The sequence below is a fragment of the Panthera pardus genome, unplaced genomic scaffold, assembly GCF_024362965.1.
Source record: "Panthera pardus isolate Hobbes unplaced genomic scaffold, ASM2436296v1 HiC_scaffold_12, whole genome shotgun sequence".
Taxonomy (NCBI): Eukaryota; Metazoa; Chordata; class Mammalia; order Carnivora; family Felidae; genus Panthera; species Panthera pardus.
The window spans coordinates 93,252,503-93,274,859 of NW_026526677.1; the positions used below are offsets into that span (position 1 = coordinate 93,252,503).

The 22,357-nt window shown below is 46.2% G+C and overlaps 1 protein-coding gene across 6 annotated transcripts; it reads left to right on the top strand.

Annotated features, from left to right (window-relative positions):
• The first annotated feature begins 1,600 nt into the window (after nucleotides 1-1,600).
• HEPACAM (hepatic and glial cell adhesion molecule) lies at nucleotides 1,601-17,793 on the top strand. 6 transcript variants are annotated; one of them, XM_053900312.1, is made up of 8 exons: nucleotides 1,601-1,789; nucleotides 2,362-2,467; nucleotides 12,373-12,714; nucleotides 13,432-13,713; nucleotides 14,001-14,100; nucleotides 14,645-14,886; nucleotides 15,019-15,089; nucleotides 15,618-17,793. In XM_053900312.1, the coding sequence occupies exons 2-8, from the start codon at nucleotides 2,383-2,385 to the stop codon at nucleotides 15,918-15,920; spliced, it is 1,425 nt and encodes a 474-aa protein (XP_053756287.1). In that variant the 5' UTR covers nucleotides 1,601-1,789; nucleotides 2,362-2,382; the 3' UTR covers nucleotides 15,921-17,793. The 6 variants fall into 6 exon arrangements, with proteins under 6 accessions (XP_053756287.1, XP_053756286.1, XP_053756289.1 ...); XM_053900311.1 differs by lacking the exon at nucleotides 1,601-1,789 and having other exon boundaries at nucleotides 1,945-2,467; XM_053900314.1 differs by lacking the exon at nucleotides 1,601-1,789 and having other exon boundaries at nucleotides 1,945-2,467; nucleotides 14,645-14,874; nucleotides 15,022-15,089.
• Nucleotides 17,794-22,357: the final 4,564 nt, after the last annotated feature.

Sequence of the window (22,357 nt, forward strand, 5' to 3'; positions counted from 1 at the left end):
TATCCTGGTAAACTCACTCTGACCCGACTATTTCAACATTCTCTTGAAGTGTCTCCGTCACTGCTTAGACAACTCTGGCAACTGCTCATTCAATCTGTTTAGGTTCCTCCCCCAACCCAGCTCATCTCGAAGGAACGTTGGGGTGAGTGTAGGTGGTATGGCTTAGGTGACCTCATGACAAGAGGGGAGATGGTGTCTGTAGGCCTGTGTGGCATTCTCAGGACCCCTGCTGGTCCCTGCACCCCTCGAGGTTGCTCCCTGGTGTGATGAGCTACATGCTGACCCCACACCAGCAGCTGTTGTCGGTTCTTTGCCTCTTGGCACTTCTGAGCCCCCTCGGGGGAACTTGTGGGCACTTTGGGGCACTCGCATATTCCATGGGTATAAGGAGCCTGAGGTTCCCCCCTAGGGCAAGAGAAGGGAGGATGTTGAGAAGTTAGATCCCACTTAGGTCTCCTGCTATCACAATTTCCTTTCCATCGTCCTTCAGGCTAAAAAAGGCAGACTCCAGCCTTTCTATTTCCTGAACATAATATCCTGCTTTTACTCTTAGACAATAAATAGCCTTTTGTCCTTTACAAAGACTGGCTCACAAGCCTTTTGTCTCACTACTGACTCTAAAATACTATTTTAGGGACACCTGGGTGGCTCAGTCGGTTGGTTAAACATCTGACTTCGTCTCAGGTCATGATCTCGTGGTTTGTGGGTTCAAGCCCTGTGTTGGGCTCTGTGCCAACAGCTCAGAGCCTGGAGCCTGCTTCAGATTCTGTGTCTCCCTCTCTCTCTGCCCCTCCCCGACTTGTATTTTGTCTGTCTCTCTCTCTCTGCCTCTCAAAAATAAACAAACATTAAAATTTTTAAATAAATAAATAAAACACTATTTTAGATGTCAGAAACTGGATATTGACTTTCTCCTTCTCATTGTATGTCTGCCAAAACAAAACTAACTTTACCAGAGGCAGACAGGTGCCTTGAGCTGTGTAGGGGAAAGTCATAGGCACAGAGATGCAAAATGAAAACAAGAATCTCATTTACATATTTCAGAATATTTTTTGGAGTTCCTCTGTAGAGTTAAAAATCAATGCTTCCCTCTTCTACTCTGCACCCTTAGGCTCAGCTGAGCCATGCAATGAGTCTTCAGTTCTAGAAACCTGACCTACTCAGGCTTTCTCCAGGATGTAACAAGAATATTTCCAAAGGTAGCCACCACATTTACACAACTAAGACCCGGCTTATAAACCAAGAGGGGAGCTGTAACTTTGGTCTCCTCAAAATGTGAAGATCACTACAGGAATGAAAAAGAAGAGGCAGGTTTACTTTTTAAGTTTAAAATGTTATCTCTCTAACAATTTCCAAGGTACCCCACTGTATTAAACTGTCATCAGTCCTCCCAACAATTCCTATAAGGAAGCTACTGTTTCCCCAATTTTTAGATGTGAAATTGGAGGCTTAACCAGACTGTGAGCCCTTCCCAAGATCTCAGTTAGTAAGCATACATTCCAGTGACAGTGCCCGTGAGAAGGTGTGGACACAGTCATGAGGGGTGAGGTGGAGCTAAGGGTGCTTTTCCTCATCACAGCCTCAAGACAAAAGGAGATATCGAGGCTGTGAAGCTGGTAACAGAACCCCAGGATGCTGGCTGTTAGAGTATTACCTTCATCTGTGCTCTGACATGTTCTAGAAAAGTGGCTCGAGGCAGGGGAATGAACAGAATGGCTTCTGGAAAGAGGTCCCCAGCATCTATGTGATTCTGTGATAGGAGAGAGAATCCCAAGCAGGACCAGGACAGGTATGAAAATAATAGAATTCAAGTCATTTTCCAATCTTCTTCCTTTGGGGTGGAACAGGGGTTTTCCATTCGTCAGCAGTTCTCTGGGATCTCTCTTTCTCCCAGCTTTTTAAAAGCTCCTCTCCCTCCCTTTTCAGAGCTTATTGGAGGTCTGTCCCTGGCACCCACCCTCCTTCGCAGGAACAAGGAGCGTGAGGTGGAGACAGGATAGGTTGGGACACAAGATCCAGTTCAGAGTGTGTCCCAGCCCAGTCCCCTCACGGAGCCCAGATCCTCATCTCCCCCTGGTAGTGGGGCTCAGCTCAAGCAGGCAAAGAACGGATGGGACCCATCAGATTAGAACCCACATTGGAGATTATATCCTAAGCAGATACCCCATTCTGAACTGGGGATGTAGCGCTTTGAAACTAGAAAATGCCAGGTCTGAAAGAGAGGAAAGAACAAGTCCAGCAATACACAGGGCTCTGTGTATTCAGAGGGAAGTTGGCAGAGTTGTGTTCGGGCAGAGAAACTCCGAGTGGTACAAAGGGACGTGCCCAGAGTGGAGAAATCATGCTAATTGTCTGCACCAGAGCTGGAGAACGCCACCCAAAATGAAGAGAGAAAGGGGAGCCCTGTCCAGAGCCTTCAGTGCCCTGAGCCTCACCCCTTTTGTCTACCTTCTTCTGATCCAGACAGGTAGGAGACCAGAAGGGTAAGAAACGGTCTGGAGAGGGGACCCGGTACTTTCAAAAGAGAGGGAGGGGGAGTTAAAGGGCAGAATGACTTTAGGTTGGGAGGAGGGGAGAGAGCTCAGCTGCCGCCCCGTGGGAAGCATCTCAGTGAATTCAGGCATTAGTGTTGAATGTATTTCTTCATTCTGTGTGCCTCCCGCCCAGCCCCTGCGCCCCTCCCCCAAAAGGCTGCATGACTTTGGAGCTCCCACGGCATTCAGTACATTAGATAGAGGGCAGTGAGCCATTTCTTATGGGATGTCTTGTTGGCGTGGGCCAGTCAGGCATTCTTTCCAAGGGATCATGATGGGCTTGGAGGGGTGGGGGAGATCTGGGGTTTGTGCCTCCCCAACCCCCACCCTGGCTTCTCTGAGCACAAAACAGCAAGGGAGATGAAATAAGCTTTGGAGATAATGAGCCTTTTGGTTTTTGGAAATAACACCAATCCATCCATAATTCACCCCATGCCCTAGACACCTACCTTCTGTACTGCCCCCTACCAACTCCTTAGAGAATTGATCTTACTTTAAATAGATGTGTTTCTGTGTGTGTGTGTGTGTGTGTGTGTGTGTGTGTGCATGCATGTGCGCACATGCACACACACATGCACTATTCCAGAGAGCCTAGAAATTCACAGTTTGGTGAAGCAAACAGATGCAGAGATCATTTTAATAAAATGCAGAAACTACTATGAGTCAGATACACAAAGGATGTCCAGGATCAGAGAGAGGTCACCTACTCCATCCAGAAAAGCTGGTGCTAGAGGTGCAGGGTGGGGTGGGGGAACATCAGGGGAGGTTTCCTGGGAGTGTCTGGACTAAATTTTAAAGGATGAGAAAAAGAGGTAGGTGTGAGAGTGTGCATTATAGTTGGAGAAGTGGGTAAAGGTCAACATTTTAGAATAGCATCCTGTGTTTAGTAGGAGCCCAGCCATTCACCACTGCTAAAGAGGAAAATGTGAATCAGGCGAGAGCCTTGGAAACCATACTAAGATCCCTGGAATATAATCTATAAACAGTGGAGGAGAGGAAGGGGTATTGGGCGGTTGGTAATCAGGACTGGCAGGACCAGATTTGTATTTCAGATAGCTCACTCTACAGGGAGACATTGGAGAAGAAACCAGAGGCAAACATGAGAGGAAAGGAAGCCTGTATCCATTTGCTAGGGCCGCTGTCATAGAGAATCACAAACTGGGTAGCTTAAACAACAGAAATGTATAGTATCACAGTTCTGCAGGCTGAAAGTCTGAGATAAGGTCACAGGCTCTTCAGGGCTCTAGGGAAGGATCTATTCCAGGCCTCTCTGCTCGTTTCAGGTAGTTCCTTGGCTGGTGCCAACATAACCTGTTTTCACAGGACATTCCCCCTGTGCTTGTGTCTGTGTCCAAACTTCCACTTTTTATCAGGACATGAGTCAATTTGGATTAAGGGCCCAGCCTACCCCAGGATGACCGCAGTTTAGCAATAATCCCATTGCCAAAGAAGGTCACACTCAATATACTGAGGTTAGGACTTCAATATATGGATTCAGGAGTGGACACAATTTAACCCATGACAAGGCTATTGCAATAGTTCAAGAGAGAAATCACATGAGCTGGAAATAGAATAAAAAGAGGGAGAAGCAGGCACATGGAGATAATATTTTGGAGGGAAAGTCAGGACCTAGTGATCGACAGGAAGTAGGAGGATCCAGAAAGGGAGGTAGGATTTCTGTGTGAAACTTGAACCGATCACTGGGATGGGGTCTGAAGTGTGATAATGAGTCCTGACCAGGTTGAGGTTGAAATGCCTAAGAGACATTTGTGGGGAAATGTCGAAAAGCCTGAAGTAGGGGTGGGGACAGGGGAGAGAGGTGAAGAGAGACAGGTGAAGCTCTCAGCCTATAGGTGAGATCCAAAACAGTGAGAATGGGTCATATCGCCTAGGGGGAGAAAATGGGCTAAACGTGGAGCACTGAGTAACCCCAGATTTGTAGGAGGTAGAGGGGGAAAAGGCCGGCTGAGGAGACCAAGAAGGAACACGCAAGAGGGACAGAGGGGAAACTAAAAGACTGTGGTGTCCAGAAAGGGAGTTGGAGTTTTTCTGATAGCATCAAAAGTGTCAAAGAGGTCCAGTATATCAAGGGCCAATTATATCTGCAACTATTATTATCATTATCATTATTATTATTATTATTATTATTATTATTATTATATTACAATTCAAAGAGTTTGTTGGATACAGAAATTCAGAGGCTAACTCTTAGCCTTAGTGAGAGCGGTCTAGTGGAAATTACAAGGTCAAAGGTAGGCAGTCAGTGGATTGGGAACACGAAGTGCTCAATGTAATATACCAATCGGAGTTCTCCCTAAACGCTTTCCAGGAATGGTAAGGAAACCGTTCATCGAATGGTAAGGAAAAAAATTATAGAAAGATCTTGTCAGTCAGCATGACCAAGGGAAAACAAAAAGTGACAAAGTCTCTTCTGTGTGGGAGCATGTTACTCAGTATATGCGGCAAAAAACATTCTAAATATAAATTATGCTAATCGGATGAGATTTATGACCTATGGTGGGTAAAGAGGTAAAGAAGTACAGGGTCAGGCCACTGTACTGCTGTGGACTCAAGAACAATAAAGAGCTGGGATTCCATAAAGAATTTCTGCCATCCTCACTATATTAGTTAGGAAGATACTAGCATCTGTAATGAATCCCAAAATTTACGTTCCTGGCACTAGCCATGTAATAGTACAGTGTGGTTCTAGACTAGGCCTGGGATGAGGAAGTGCTCTGATTCCTGAAGCTTTTTCAGGGACCAAGCTGATAAAGCTCTCTGTCAGCTTCCAGTAGTCACCCTGAGGTTTATCTCCATTTCTTTCAGGCAGAGAATTTTTTTTTTTTTAAAGGAAAAACATTTTTCTAAACTAGCCTAGAACTGGTACCTATCACTTCCACTGGTTCTACTGGCTGGAACTTGGTCACATGGCCATACCTACCTGCAAAGAAGACTGGGAAATGTAGTTTTTTAAGATTGACGCTTAAAGGGGGCAAGTAATAGTCTTTAATGCTTTGTCCCTAATAGGGACAAATGAGGCTTTCCTAAACTGATCACAGCCCAAGTCATGAAACATTCAAGCAAGGTTTTTCTAGAGGCTGACATATAAACATAAACATGGCATGCCATAAATCTACATAATCTGATTTGCAAAATTTTCCTCTCCCAGATCCTAGAACTATTCCATCCTCCAGGGACCCAATGGGAAGAAGTCCCCTACCTGGGTTCCACCCGTTTAGCCTTAAGATCACCTTCACATTGTAGGTGCTGTCCTTTTCTTCTAACAGAGATATGCACAGAAATGCATTGAGTGTAAGGATATGTTGATAAACCTTTAAAAAGTGAATGAACCCATGTAATCAGCCTCCAAGATCAAGAAATAGAATATTTCAGCATCTCAGAAGCACCTCCCCCAATACTTCAGTTACTATTGCCCTCCCCCAGGGATACAGTGATATCCTAACTTCTAATACTGATTAATTTTTCATGTCTTTGAACTTCATATAAACTGAATCATATGCCTGCATTCTTTTGTATCTGGCTTCTTTGGCTGAACTCCAAATTTGTTGTTGTTGTTTTTGAAGGGGGGTGGGGGGACCAGAGGGTCCAAAGTGGGCTCGAACTTATGAACTGTGACATCAAGACCTGAGGTAAAGACTGATGCTTAACCAACTAAGCCACCCAGGCACCCCACAATTTGTAAGATTCATTCATGTTGTTGTTGAAATTATAATTTGTTTGGTCTCAGTGCTGTATGGTACTCCATTGTATGCATACACCACAATTTATTTATCTATTCGGGGCGCCTGGGTAGCTCAGTGGGTTAAGCATCCAACTCTTGATTTCAGCTCAGGTCATGATCTCACGGTTCATGAGACGGAGCCCCTCTGTGCTGACAGTGAGGAGCCTGCTTGGGATTCTCTCTCTCCCTCTCTCTCTGCCCCTCCCCTGCTTGCACACAAGCATGAGCGTGCTCTCTCGAAATAAATAAGTAAACATTAAAAAATTATCTATTAAACTTTTATAGACACTTTGGTTGTTTCTAGTTTGGGGCTTTGTCAATATAGTTGCTAAGATATTCTAGTGCCTGTCTTTTGGTGAACAGATGTACACATTTCTTTGGGGATACACCAAGGAGTTGAATTGTTGAGTTATATGTGGTTAGCCTTAGTAAGTATGGTCAAACAATTTTCAGAAGCGATTATGTCCATCTACATTCCCACCAGCAGTGTAACAGAGCTCCAGATACCCCACATCTTCACCAACAACTGTGTTTTCTCTTTTTCATGTTAGTCATCCTAATGAGTAGGCGGTGGTATCAAATTATAGTTTCAAATTGCATTCCCATGATTATTAATAAAGTTGTATCTTTTTCATACCATTATTTGCCATTTGGAGATCCTTTTTTGTGAAGTACCTCTTCTAAGTCTTTTGCCCATTTTCTACTAAGTTTTCTGGATTTTTAAAAAATTATCGATTTGTAGGAGTTTAAGAAATATATTTTGGATATGAGTCCCCTAAAGGGTATATGCATTGCAAATATCTCTCGCTCTGCAGCTTGCCTCTTCACTCTCTTAATGGCGTCTTTTGATGAACAGAAGCTCTTGATTTCACTGTGTCCAATGTATCTTTTTTCTCTTATGGGTACCACTTTTGTGTCCTGTTTAAGAAATCTGTGTCTGCCCTCAAGTCACAGAGATATTCTCCTATGTTTTCTTTTCTTTTTTTAATGTTTATTTATTTTTGAGAGAGGGAGGAGACAGAACATGAGCAGGGGAGGGGCCAAGTGAGAGAGACACACACAGAATGTGAAGCAGGCTCCAGACTCTGAGCTGTCAGCGCAGAGCCTGATGCAGGGCTCAAACTCACAGACTGTGAGATCACGACCTGAGCCGAAGTTGGATGCTTAGCCCACTGAGCCACCTAGACACCCCCTCCTATGTTTTCTTTTAAAAAAACACATTGTTTTACCTTTTGCATTTAGATCTGCAATCCATCTAGGATTGATATTTGTGTAAGGTGTGAGGTAAGGGTCACAATTCATTTCTTTCCTACATGGTCCAGCACCACTTATCAAAAAGATAATCCTTTTCCCAGTGCACTGCAATGTCACCTTTGTCGTTAGCCAAGTGATCATATATGTTTATTTTGGGCCTCTCTATCCTATTCCATTGATCTATTTGTCTATTCTTGTGCCACTATTACAAAGTAAACCTCCTGCGATTTTTATTGGTATTGTGGTAAACCTGTAAGTCGGTTTGGGAGAACTGACAGCTTAACAATAGTGCTAGTTCTGATCTAAAATAGGATAAATCTCCATGTGGCATCTTAATACCTAATAGCTAGGTATGCGTTACTGGACATCTATACTCTTTGAGCACAGATAAAAGGTATATGGACCCCTCTCTTCCTGGATCCCAAGGGCCTTCTTCACAATTTCTGTTTCCTGGCTTTCCCCTACGTTCCTGAGTGGTTGACACTTAAAATGATTTCACACTCTTGTAGGCCCTTGGAGGGCTCAACAGATACCAGTGTAAGAACACAACACAGGAACCTCAACATGTATGCAATCAGTGGTACACCTCTAAGGAGCAGAGGAGGGGGTTGTTTTCAGAGCATCGTTCGTTAGGAAGAATATGAAAAACCGAAAGCAGAAAGCAAAAAGTTTTCCATTTAGAAAATCATGCTGTGTGCTGTCTTTGGATTATTGTATTATTGTAGTTCTGGTCCCTGCACCTCAAAAAAGAAATAATAGAATTGGAGAAAGCCCAGAGAAGTGTGTCTATGATGGTCAAAGGGACTTCCTTGTGGTGACAGACACAAACGAGACAAAAAAACAAACACACACACACACACACACAAAGTCTATAACTGGAGTCAATGGTGTTAGTGAGTATGAATTAGGTGTATAAAGACCAAATCCTAGAATACATGTTTGGCATTGTTTCATCGACACTTCTAAAAGGAAAATTCAAGGCAAATACTGGTAAGAGAAAAATTTTGTTGTTTTTTTAAAAAAATTTTTTAACGTTTTATTTATTTTTGAGACAGGGAGAGACAGAGCATGAACAGGGGAGGGTCAGAGAGAGGGAGACACAGTATCTGAAACAGGCTCCAGGCTCTGAGCTGTCAGCACAGAGCCTGATGCAGGGCTCGAACTCACGGACTGCGAGATCATGACCTGAGCCAAAGTTGGCCACTTAACCGACCGAGCCACCCAGGCGCCCCAAGAGAAAAATTTTGGCAAGCATAAAGGAGCACATAAAGATCAGCAGATGATGGTTGCCTTAAAGGGAGAGGCTATGAAGGGAACCCAAAGCTACTGGCAGGTACATTCTCATGCTTTAAAGCTTGACATTCCTTGGTGTCACAGCTGGTCAAAATCCCACTTGAGAGGGGCCACCCATCTGACCCAGCATGGCATCATTTAAGTTGACAGGTAAATCTTGCTGTGATGTCAATTTCCTTTTGTTCAGCCTCCAGTGGGAACAGAGACTTTCTACATAATGATGCCTCAGAGACTCAAGCACCATGATTAAGTTAATCGCTTCTCAAGGTTGAATAGCCCTAGTCTCTTTTATTTCCACTGTGGATCCTAGTTGTTAGCCATTTCCTCATTTCTGTGTCCTGCTTTGGCATCCATCCCAGTTCACTGTGTCCCCTGTTAAGTTGTGGAACCCTGAACTTAATACCGACTCCAATTTTGGCTAGAGTTTTGGGAAACAGTGTTTGCTCAGCAAAATACTCTCTTTGTCAGCTTCCGAGAAAGACTGCTCCATTCACTTCTGAACATGTGTACAAACACCCCTGCAATTCGTGGGCATACCCATGTTCCTGCACATGAGGAAGGCGCCCACCTACAGGAGGGGGAAGCCTAGGGCAATCCATATGTTATAGGTTTTCCAATGTTTTTATGCAGAAGAATCAAGTTTAAACTGGCAGAAAGAACTGACCTGAGCTGGGAAGACATCACAAAAGGACCACGAGGACCTTGTACGGAATAGGAGAGATATAAGACAAGGGAAGCTCAAGGGAGGGCCAGAGAAGAACGAAGGAAGAGAGAATCCCTTTCACTTCTCTTTGGGGCTTGGACTATCACTTCTCAGCTTCCTAGAAGGAGGAAATGAGAACCCTCAAGGTTTAGTGGTTGGGGTGGCTAAGCCCCAAGATGCCTCTGCATATACCACCCTCACGTGCAAACCCCACTGCTGCAGACTATGTCCTGAATAGATGTTCCCCAACTATTTGATCACCACCACCCTGGCCTTTAATGAAACTCAGTGACTCTTTTCAGGGCCACCTCAAGTCACACATACCAAAGTCTATTTGCCTCTTCAGGTTAATCCGAAAGCTTGCTTTTCCAAATCAAGCCAAGCCTGGGACCTAGCAGTTGCTAGGTAAGAAATCTTAAGAAATTAACAGTTGGAAGAAATCCTAAGGATTCTGTGGTTAAATGGATTTCAATCTGATACAGACAGCCAGAGGGATTCCTAGTAGCACCCCAAGTTATTGGGGAGGACAAGAGTCTAGTCTCCACCACCTCTTCTTCCAAATTGATGAGCCAGAACTAGATTTCATTTGTTTTCATCTTCATACATGGTTCTATGGGAGCAAATATATCTTTTTTTAAATGTTTATTTATTTTGAGAGAGACAGAGTGTGAGTGGGGGAGGGGCAGAGAGAGAGGGAGAGAGAGAATCTCAAGCAGGCGCCATTCTGTCAGCACAGACAGAGCCTGATGCGGGGCTCGATCCCACAACCCATGAGATCATGACCTGAGCTGAAATCAAGAGTCAGATGCTTAACTGACTGAGCCACCTAGGCGCCCTACCAAATATCTTTAATAAAAAATACTTGAGGGGCACCTGGGTGGCTTAGCCAGTTCAGCATCACACTAGATCTCAGCTCAGGTCTTGATCTCAGGGTTGTGAGTTCAAGCCCTGCCTTGGAGGGGGGCTTATTCAAGCCACATGGAGCCTACTTAAAAAAAATTTTGACAATATTTGATTTGGCCATTCTACTTCCCCCAAATCAAAAATCCTCTCAATAACAAGCATATGATATTCATACATATGGCAGCTTTAATCATTCTAGGACTTAAGGTTTCATGATTCAACCTTCATACTTAAGGTTTCCTGATTCTAACAGACCTGGCAGGTATGGGATCATAGAATGTCAGAGATGAGAAGGCCCCTTGTGATCATCTGGCCCCAAAACCTTATTATGCAGAGGAGGAAACTGAGGCATAGAGAGGTGAAAGAACAACAATTGGCCTTTCCTTGACCCCTTCCAAAGATGATGAGCTTGCTACTTAACAAAGCATTTGTTCCAAAAATTGACTAAATACGTTTATTAAATTTGCTTCAATCTCCTCAATTCATCTTTTCGTTTAATTCCCTTTTGGTTTGGTCTGGGTCCTCTAAGCACAAGGAGAAGAATAAGGAAAGGAAAGGTACAATTTGCTTCCCCAAATCTAAACAGCAGTAGTAGCAGAGTGGGAAACTGGAGAGAAAGAAAGAGGGAACTTCAGGGGTGTGTTACCATCAAAGAGAGCAGCTGGGGGTGCAGAGAGACTGAGAACCTGACATGTATGTGTCTGTTTAGCTAAACTCAGCCCCGCTCCCAACTGACATCCCTCCCAAAAGAAGACCCTCCTTTGGGTGGTTGTGTTGCTCTGCAAGGCCATGTAACACCAATGAATGGCGTCTGTTCAGGTTCCAAAGCTTCTAAGAGGTCTCTGAAATATGAGATATGTCTCTAGATGGGGCAACCATTGGACAAGATAATAAAATCCCAGAATTTCAGGGCTGGAACAAATGAATGAGACATCAAGATTACCACTTATTTCACCTCTCTGAGTCCCGAACAGGTAAGTGACTTTTCCCAGGTCCTAAGTCAACAGTAAGGGCCCACGTCTCTGATGCTCACTCTTGTGTTCTCTCCACTACACAATAATAACTGATGTATGTGTTGTGCTCTTCCATTGTGAACTTGATAAGGCAGTTGTTCTTGTTATTGTTTGCATCCTGAGTTTCTAAACAAGAAGAATGAGGCCTAGAATGATGGCTTGCCCAAGTCCACACAGCCTGTCAGTGGCGGAGCCCAATCTCATAAGGCCTTTTGATTCCAAACTCTTTGTTCTACCCATCCCAAATCCCTCTTCTATAGGGGTTGCAAGTCGGGCTGGCGTCTGGGTGTATTTCAAAACCTCAGTTGCAGGACTATTCGCCCCCAGGCAGGTCAAGTGAAGTGTTACATGCAGCAGGGGCAAGGAGAGGGGGAGACTCTTGGTACGAATGAAGAATGGTCTAGTTGTCTTCTGGCCCCTAAACTTCCCCTTTATTGGCACTGTCTTGTGACATACTCCTTTCTTTATGAATCTGTGTTCCCATGCTTCTCCATTCTCTACTTTCCCAATCCCCAATCAAGAAGAAAATCTGACAAATTCACCCTGAGATCTGTGTTTGTCTGTTTTGCTCACTGATCTATCGCGAGGACACGGAATAGTACTCAGTAAACGTTTCTGTGAACGGAGCACATAGCGCGTGCGTTGGCCACAGGTCCTCCTCGAGAGGAGGCAATGGAGAAAACTGCCAGAGGTAGAGAGCCAGGGAGAAGAAGGACTTAGGGCAAGGGCTGGGTGTGAGGGGTGATGGAGAATCAGAGGGGCCAGAACTGTAGTCGAGAGGCATGGCATCAAAGGTAAGAAGGAAGGACTGCCAGGGAGTGAAGGGCCCAGAGGGTGAGGCACAAAGACATCAGAGGACCTAAGGGAGGGAGCAGGAGTAGGGAGCCACGGGCCTGACACTGCCATCTCCCCATGGGCGTCTGTTCACAGAGCCCCTGGAGGGGGTGAACATCACCAGCCCGGTGCGCCTGATCCATGGCACGGTGGGGAAGTCAGCCCTGCTTTCCGTGCAGTACAGCAGCACCAGCAGTGACAAGCCCGTCGTGAAGTGGCAGCTGAAGCGGGACAAGCCAGTGACCGTGGTACAGTCCATCGGCACAGAGGTCATTGGCACCTTACGGCCTGACTACCGAGACCGCATCCGCCTCTTTGAAAACGGCTCCCTGCTTCTCAGTGACCTGCAGCTGGCCGATGAGGGCACCTATGAAGTTGAGATCTCCATCACGGATGACACGTTCACCGGGGAGAAGACGATCAACCTCACTGTAGATGGTAAAGTGCTCTGACAGGGAAGGGGGCAGGGCTGGTGCCTGGGACTGGGGCAGGGTCTGCCCTTACACTGGCCAGACCCTGGGAATCGCAACACAGAAGCCACCGGGGAGCTGAGAGAGAGACCACTGGACACCAGAAGTCGGCAGATAGGCCACAGTGAATGTGTATAGCGTGTTTACTACGTACCAGAAACTATTCTGTGTTTTGAAATATACTGACTCATTTAATGCTTATAATAAGGTAGGGATAGTTAGTATCATTATTCCCATTTTGTAGATGAGGAAATTGAGGCACGAAGAGGTTGAATAACTTGCCCAAAGTCACAGAGCTAGCACATGATAGAACCACTATTTGAACCCAGACATTTGGACCTAGGTTTCACTCAACTGAAATATGTTTCAGGCTGGGCCAGTTTACGACATCTTGAAAGGGCATTTGAGAAGAAGGAAGGGAAGGCCCATGAGGGCGGGGACCATGGCTATCTTGTTCAGCATTGTACCCTCTGCACTTAGTAGGTGCTCAGCAAATACTTGGTAAAGAAATGAATGAATGAACGAACGGATGGGTGGGTGATGGGGAAAGATGGGACCGAAGATCCCTGAAGGGCCTCTGAGACCACAAATTGAGTTGTGATATATTAGAAGGCGGGAGGTAAGAAGGGGAAGGGAAAAGCTGTCTGGCCCATGGCTCACAGCCTCTCTCACCCCCGGGACTCAGTGCCCATTTCCAGGCCACAGGTGTTAGTGGCTTCGACCACTGTGCTGGAGCTCAGCGAGGCCTTCACCCTGAACTGCTCACACGAGAACGGCACCAAGCCCAGCTACACCTGGCTGAAGGATGGCAAACCCCTCCTCAATGACTCGAGAATGCTCCTGTCCCCTGACCACAAGGTGCTCACCATCACCCGCGTGCTCATGGAGGACGACGACCTGTACAGCTGTGTGGTGGAGAACCCCATTAGCCAGGGCCGCAGCCTGCCCATCAAGATCACCGTATACAGTGAGTCTCCCTGCCCGCCTGCCCCTAGGACTCAAAACCCCGAGAGGCAAGTGCTATGAGGGACTGAGGACATCCCAGACAGAGTGCCCCTGGATGGGGAAAGGCAGAGGTGGGCCAACTTTCCATGGAGGACAGCAACAGTGGGCAGTGGGTTCAGTGAGTTCTGCCAAGGGCCAGCCATGCTGCTTGGGGCTCCTTTTCTCTTCCTTCCGCTGCAGGAGCTCTGCTCACCATACTTGCGGCCCCTCTGAAGTCTCCCTCGCCTCTCTGCCTCTCTCTCTCCCTAGGAAGAAGTTCCCTCTACATCATCTTGTCCACAGGAGGCATCTTCCTCCTTGTGACCTTGGTGACAGTCTGTGCCTGCTGGAAACCCTCCAAAAAGTCTGGGTAACTCTCCAAGCTCCACACCCTGACACCCTAATCCTTCAATCTGTCCCCACCCCGAGCTCTGTTCTTTTCTTAGCCTTGTAGATACTTATCCTCCCAGGACCCTGCGCCTCTTCCCAGGAGATCCATCTTACCATTCCATGTGTTGCATATGGAACGAACGACATCATGTGCTCACCACCCCCGACAGCCCGGTGCTGTAATAACGGTCACACTTGCAGGGCACCTTTTGTGGGCCAGGCACCAAGGTTGCGGGCAGTGAACTGCCTTTTAAGTATGATCATCTGCAGTTTACAGATAATAACACCCAGACTCAGATGTGTTAAGTGACTTGCCCTCAATGCTAGCCACAGACGCAGGATGCAAGCCTAGATGTGACTCATTCCAAAGCCTATGGACTATTGCTGCGCCCACTGTGCCCAGCCCATCTCCCTGTTACAAGGACTCTCCTACTGCCACCAGATTCCTCTAGGGACCCTGCCCCCAGGCCCTCTCCTGCTCATGCTCCACAGCTCTGTTCAGAAGCTGGTGGGTTGATTTGCAGGAAGAAGAGGAAGCTGGAGAAGCAAAACTCCCTGGAATATATGGACCAGAATGATGACCGTCTGAAACCAGAAGGTGAGCTCCCAGCCACCCACTCACCCATCCCATCGCCACTCAGATCAGTGGGCTGCTGGGAAAAGGCAGAACTGGGCCACAAGGAAGCCAGCTCTGCAGGGCCCCTTCCTCCACCAACTGCACGAAGACTGCAGAGCAGGGAGAGGTGCGGCCAAGGTAGGACCCCAGGTATTCTGGATCCTTTGGTGGAGGTTGTGTTGGGGCCTTGACTGGCCACTTGGGGAGCAAAGAGTACAGGTGCTGGCTGGTGGCAAGGGCTCTGTACCTGGGCCAGCCACCCCCATTCTTCACCCTGTGCAGCAGATACCCTCCCACGAAGTGGCGAGCAGGAGCGGAAGAACCCCATGGCACTGTATATCCTGAAGGACAAGGTGAGCGGCTTCCTGCTGGTGCCCCACAAACACACAGTGAGCCCTGCCACGTTCTGCTGCTGGGTAGCCATACCATGCTCGTGTCTCTTTCCAGCGCTCAGACTAACCCTGAGAAATATTTGCCTCACCTACACTTTAGGGATTAGAAAACTAAGGCCTACAGAGGTGAAATGACTTGCCCAGGGTCGAACAAGTAAATACACATAAGTGGCAGATCTAGGCTTCAAACCTAGGTCTCTGGACACCAACTCTGGTGATTTCCCCCACTGTACTACAACTAAGTCTGTCCCAGGCTGTCCAAGCCAAGCATCAGAAGACAATAAGGGGACAAAGCAGTCAAGTTAGTGCATTTGAACATTTCCTGAGCACTTACTTACCAGGCACTATGCTAAGGGGTCTGTATTGCAAGAAAAACCAGACGTATGTCTGCCGCCTTCCACGAGGTGGGAGTGTGGAGGGAGCCGTGCCCGCCTCGGTATTCCCAGCGCCCTCGAGGGGACGCTCACCCCGCGGCGCGTGTCCTTGCAGGACTCCCCGGAGCCCGAGGAGAACCCTGCCCCGGAGCCTCGGAGCGCCACCGAGCCCGGCCCGCCAGGCTATTCCGTGTCGCCGGCGGTACCCGGCCGCTCGCCAGGGCTGCCCATCCGCTCGGCCCGCCGCTACCCGCGCTCTCCGGCGCGCTCCCCGGCCACGGGCCGGACGCACACGTCGCCGCCCCGGGCCCCGGGCTCGCCCGGCCGCTCGCGCAGCGCCTCGCGCACACTGCGGACTGCGGGCGTGCACCTGATCCGCGAGCAAGACGAGGCCAGCCCGGTGGAGATCAGCGCCTGAGCCGCCTCGGCACCCCCGGGGGGTGGGGGGGGGGGGAGCCCGGCAAAGCGGCCGGGGCCCGGGGGAAGGCGGGGGAACGCGGCCGCCGCCGCTGCCGCGAGGGGCCAGGGGAGGTCCCCGCGGGGACGAGTCTCGCGTGTGGGCGAGTGTGAGCATGCGCGGGTGGGGGACGCGGTGGGGCAGGGAGGAGTGGCTCTAGTGGTGAAACTGGGTCGCGTCTGCTCCTGTTTCACCAGCTGTGTTCTTAGTGGGTATGGGTTGTGCCCTCTTAGGACCATATAGATTATTAAATTTCTGGCCCAATCCTCCAAGGGTCTTATGAAAACTAACATCAGTAACCTAACTCCCGTGACTATCCAGTGCCCTTCCTAGGGAGCTCTAAGCTTCCACCCAACCTTCCTTCCCTCTGAATGAACGCCTGGTTCCCTAGGACACTTTTTTGGCAAGCTCAGATTAGTGAGGCCACTTGCCCAAGAGGAACAACTGTCCTAAACTAAGGGGAAATCAGATGCCGGTTACTGGGTGTACAGAGAGGACTGTTCTGAGCATCCGGGGAATCACTGTGAAGGCAGTGCCTCGGAGCACCCTTCTCTGGACACCTGGTACCTGGGGACCTACCAGTTTGGTGAGGCAGGAGCCAAGTACATTGCTTTGGCCCCTGACCTGAACCCTAGCAAGGGCAAAGGATTCAAGCCCCTGCCCCGTGCTTGTGCTTGGCCTCCTCCCAAAGCCTCCCTCTGGGTATACCAAGAATTCTTTCCTCTTTTAGCCTCTATTCCTATAGAGAAAGGGGTTCTCCCTCCCCTGGCCCACAAAGCTACATCAAGTGAAGAACTTTTTAAAAACCCTCACACCTATGCCTTCTCCCTGGCTTCCTTACAAAACAAGCCTTTCAAACAATCATTGTCCCTGGGGAAGGTCCCTGGTCTTCCTTCAGCTGTAAGAGAATAAGGTTCCAGTCTGCAGAGTAATGGTGGGGGAGGGGAGGAGGAGGAGGTTTACTGCTCCCCAGGATGGCAGGGAGACAAGATCCAACCCTTGGCCTCCAGCCTCCCACCTGCCCTGCTCCCAGATGCTCAGATCCCAGGAGACAGAACAAGGGCAGACTCCCTAAGCACACAAACATAGAATACAGAGAGGCTGGGCCGCTGTGTCACCGGGCCATGCCCATGTTACTGAACTCTTGAACAGTTTGCAAGACAGACAGTAATCTACTGTGCAAGGAGTGAGGGCAATTAAAACACTGAAAGAGAAGGAGGGCCTCTGTGTTCTAACCTCTCTTCCGTGATGCCTTTGGGGCCCTTGCATCCCCGGCCCCTCTCCAACCTCCTGAGCTCCAGCCCTGACTCTCCGCTATCTCACAGAGACCCCCCTGTTCCCTGCCCCGCCCCTCCACACTGGGGCAGGTTTTGTGCCAACCCCAAGGGCAACAACATTTCTAATCGGCCCCCTTCACCCTGACCTCCACAGCATGCCCCTCCCAGCTCCCTCCCTGTCCCCATAGCCAGGACTGCTCCCCTCACTCTCCCAGGTGCCTCATCCAGAATGAGGTCATGCCTGGAGGGGAGAGTTGCTCAGGCAGGTGGAAGACGGAGGGCTTGGAGAAGGGGTGCAGGCTGCTCAGCCTTGCGAGGCGGGGTTGGAGTGAGGGAGATGAGAGCATGCTGCACCCCCTGCCCTGGTGCTGAACCCCTGACGGGCTGGCTTCCCAGGCTCAAGCCAAATCTGCCTTAAATCCGGGGGGGGGGGGGGTAAGTAAGGAAGTGGTTTTGGTTTGGTTTGCTTTGGTTTTGATCTTCATCTTTGTATTACCAGCATCTAGCAGAGTGCCTGGCACATCCTGGATGCTCAATAAACTTTTAATGAAATGGAATGGCAACTTTATTGCTCTTGAGTGAGGAGAACAAAGCAGACAGCTTAAAAATACCAGTCCTTTCCCTTTTCCCTTTTCTTCTCATTTTCCATCGTCATTCTTCAGCCTCTTTGCAAATCCCAAATTGTCCACTTCACAGCCATCACTCACTCACCATGTATTCATTCATTCATTTATTCATTCACTCATTCATTCACTCATTCATTCCAGTGCTCTTTCATTTATTCAACAAATATTTGTTAACCTACCATGCACTAGGCCCTGTGCTAGACGTTGGGGAAACAGTGTAACTATGCCATGACCCCTACCCAGAAGATAGTCCCATGGAGTAAGCAGATCAGCACAATACAGTGTAAAAAATGCATGCCAGAGATAGATACAGTGTCATCTGACACCATGTAAAAGCATCATCCAACTTAGATTAGAGGTATCCGCAAAGGTATCTTAGAAGAGAAGGTCTGAACTTAGTCTTAGATTAGTTGATCAGATGAAAAACAGGATGAAAGGACACATTCCAGGGAGAAGGGGCAACATGTATAAAAATTTGGAAGTAGAAGGTAAGTCCAGACTACTTAGCACTTATTAAGTGTGGATTACCTAGGGGAAAAGGTTTATTTTAGCACTATAATGGAAGACTAGACTTGGGCCAGTGGCCGGGTGAGAGGGCTGAGTCTGAGACTCCTGGATTAAGTTGGTATCATAGAAGGGAGTCCTAAACTTCTTTTTATTTTTTAATTTTTTTACATGTTTATTTATTTTTGAGAGAGCAGTGTGTGTGTATGTGTGTGTGTGAGTAGGGGAGGGGCAGAGGGAGACAGACACAGAATCTGAAACGGCTCCAGACTCTGAGGTGTCAGCACAGAGCCTGATGCAGGCCTCGGACTCACAAGCCATGAGATCATGACCTAGGCCAAAGCCAGATGCTTCACCAACTGAACCACCCAGATGCCCCCACAAGCTTCTAAAATAAAAATGCAAATCCTTTTTGGAGAAAAGCATCTCCTAAAATTTTCAGAGTTTAAGACCAGTCAAAGATGAGTTGATCATGAAAGTCCATTAGAAGGAAACGAATCACCATGAGTGGGAGTCAGCAGTTATAAGAAGCAGTAGATTTAGAACCCTAAGACCTTCAGATATTGAAATTATCAGGTGTAGAATTTAAATAATTAAAGGGGCGCCTGGGTGGCTCAGTCGGTTAGGCGTCCTACTTCAGCTCAGGTCATGATCTCGCGGTTTGTGGGTTCAAGCCCCTCATTGGGCTCTGTGCTGACAGCTCAGAGCCTGGAACCTGCTTCACTTTCTGTGTCTCCCTCTCTCTCTGCCCCTCCCCAGCTTGGACCCTGTCTCTCTGTCTGTCTCAAAAATAAATAAACACTAAAAAAAATATTCGAATTTAAATAATTATGAAATGCCAGAAGAAATGAAAGACAAAATTACAGAAATGAACGATCAATAAGAGACTGTCAAAAGCAACCAAAGTTGAACAGGAACAAAATGGAACTTTTATAAATAAAAATAAAATGTATTGAAATAAAAATGTAAATGAGGAAATTAAACAGCACATTACATACAGCTGAAGAGAGTTCGATTGGAAGATGTTTCTGAAGAAATGTAAGAGTAAGGCACAGACCAACAAGGGGATGAAAAATATGAAAAAGAGAATAAGGGATGTGACACACAGAATGAAAAGATCGAACATCTATTTCATCAAGAGCTCAAGGTGGAGAATAGAGAGATGGAGGAGAAACTATTTTAAGAGTAATGACTGAAGTTTTTGTAGAACTCATGGTAAGTGGAAATATATAGGAAGGTTAACACAGAGCATATGTAAAAAGGTTTCCACACCTCCATAAAATGTAGTAAAACCAGAGCACACCAAATACAAAGAGAAGATATTAAAAGCATCCAGAGAGGGAAAGACGGATCTTGTATGTTTAGACAACAACCATAATAGAAAGCCTTGGAAAGTGGAGTAGGACCTTCAAAATCATGGACACGAGTACCAACCCAGAAGATCGTACCTTGCCAAGCAATCTTCCAAATATGAGGGTAAAATAAAGATATTACCAGATGAACAAAAACTACAGTTTACCATCAACACTATAACAACTCCTTAAGGACATCTTTTGGGAAGAGGGAAAAGCAAGGTTTGAGAGACAAGAAACGATCATGAGTAGAAAGGTAGGCAAATCTAAACAGTGCCTTATAAAATGATAGTAATAGTATCTAACTTGTACTTTCCAAAACCTAACAAATAAAACACAGGGAAATAATAGCATGCAAATTGGGAGGGGGTTATCAGCATGAAACTATTGCAAGGTCCTGGAATTCTTTGGGGAAGGGAAGATGGTTAAGATATTAAACTTCAGACTTGATTAAATATTCAGGGGAATCTTATCGGAGTAACCACCGAAAGAATAAAATGAGAGAATTGGTATAATTTCCAAACCAGTAAAGGGAAAATAGAATAAAGAAACAATCACAAACACAATCAATTTTTTAAGCCAAGAAAAAAGAAAAAAAAATTGACACAGAAAAAGTGAGACAATAGAAAGCCAAAAATAAGGTGGTAGAAACAAGGCTAAATTATAAATAAATTGTAAATGGCCCAAATTCATCAGTTAAAATACAATCTGTTGGATTATATTTTTAATAATTCAGCTATCTGCCATTTAAATGAAATATACCCAAAACAAAGATTTGGAAAAGTTGAAAATAAAGTAATGGAAAAACATATACCAGGCATATAGCAAGTGAAAGGAAGGAAGCTGGGGTAGCTATTAACATAAGACAAATGGACTTTGGAACAAAAAGCCTAATTAGTAGGTTGACCTTACATCCTATTTGCCTGTGACAGTCCTGGCTTACTCCCATTATCCTAGCAACAACTAGTATGCTCTTTGACTCCCAAAAGTATCCCAATTAAATAGATGGACTCCTTTAGTATTAGTCCTTAATAAGGTGCCTTGAATTTGAATGCAAATCATTTATTTCAGGAAATACCAGTAGAGTAGTAAGGAAGTAGATCAGGAAAGACATCAAAGTCAGTAAAGGACATGTTATCAAACCAGTTAATACTGTGGGAAACTAGAGCTCAATACTATGGGGAATCCTGAACGAATAGTTTGAAATCAGATTTTAGATAAACAAACTTCAGGATAATCCCAACTGAGAGGCAAGGTAATGGGGGTATTGATCCCCCAAATCCTCATCCATCATTCACTTAGGATAGAAGGCCCTCTTTTCGGGCCTTACCTCTTAGTGCTTCCAACTTGCCCTGCATGTGTCCAAATATGGTCCCCAAATAGAGCTCCATGTATTCACAGAAAGCAGCCTTCAGTGTAGAGGTAAATGCTGAGGAATTATAAATGGAGCCTCAATAGTGTTTGCTACAGAGGGTAACTATATAATATTAAATGATTTACTTCACCAAAAATTTTTTTTAATTGAATCATGTATATCTAATTAATTAACCTCAAAATATATGAAATATATACATATACACCACATTTTCTTTATCCACTCATCCATTGATGAGTGAATATGGCAACAGGTTGTTTCTGTATCTTGGCTATTGTGAGTAATACTGCAAAGAACATGGGGCTGCAGATATCTTTATGAGATCTTGATTTCAACACCTTTGGATATATACCCAGAAGTGGGATTGCTGGATCATAGGGTAGCTCTAGTTTTAATTTTTTAAAGAGCCTCGCTGTTTTCCACGGTGGCTGCACCAGTTTGCATTCCCACCAGCAGTGTACTGGGGTTACCCTTTCTCCATACCTTCATTGTCCCTTGTCTTTTTGATGATGGCCATTCTAACTGATGTGAGGCGTTATATTATTGTGGTTTTCATTTGCATTTCCCTGATAAACCACAGCTACGCATTCACCTGCTACAGGACATCTTGATTGCTTCCAAGTTTTGACAATTACGAATAAAGCTGCTGGAAACATCTGTGTGCAGATTTTTGCATGGACATAAGTTTTCAACTCCTTTGGGTAAGTACCAAAGAGTGCAATGGCCAGAATTCAAGAATAATTTAAACATACAAAATTCATAAATGTTATACACCACGTTTACAGATTAAAGGAGACAAACTATCTCAATAGATACCAAAAAAGATTTGTAGAATTTAAAACTTAATCATGATCAAAAGCTCTTAACAAGCTAGAAACAAGTGCCCTTTGCACTTTTGAAACCTGATAAATAGCATCTACAAAAACCATCTGCAAACCTCATTTTTTAAAAAATGTTCATTTTTGAGAGAGAGAGAGAGAGAGCAGGGGAGGGGGCAGAGAGAGAGGGAGACAGAGGATCTGAAGCAGGCTCTGTGCTGACAGCAGAGAGCCCGATGTAGGGCTCGAACTTAAAAACCGTGAGATCATGACCTGAGCCGAAGCCGGACGCTCCACCAACTGAGCCACCCAGGTGCCCTGCAGACCTCACTCTTAATGGTAGAACTTTAGAAGAATTCTTTTTAAAATGAAAAAGTAAACAGAGATACCCACAATCACTCCTTGTACTCAGCATTGTACTGCAAAGCAAGAAAGAACAGAACGGT

Coding starts and splice junctions, on each gene's coding strand:
- HEPACAM (XM_053900312.1), top strand. CDS start 2,383: ATGAAGAGAGAAAGGGGAGCCCTGTCCAGAGCCTTCAGTGCCCTGAGC. Junction 14,887..15,018: donor CGGCCAAGGTAGGACCCCAG/GTATTCTGGATC, acceptor CACCCTGTGCAG/CAGATACCCTCCCACGAAGT. Junction 15,090..15,617: donor TGTATATCCTGAAGGACAAG/GTGAGCGGCTTC, acceptor GTGTCCTTGCAG/GACTCCCCGGAGCCCGAGGA.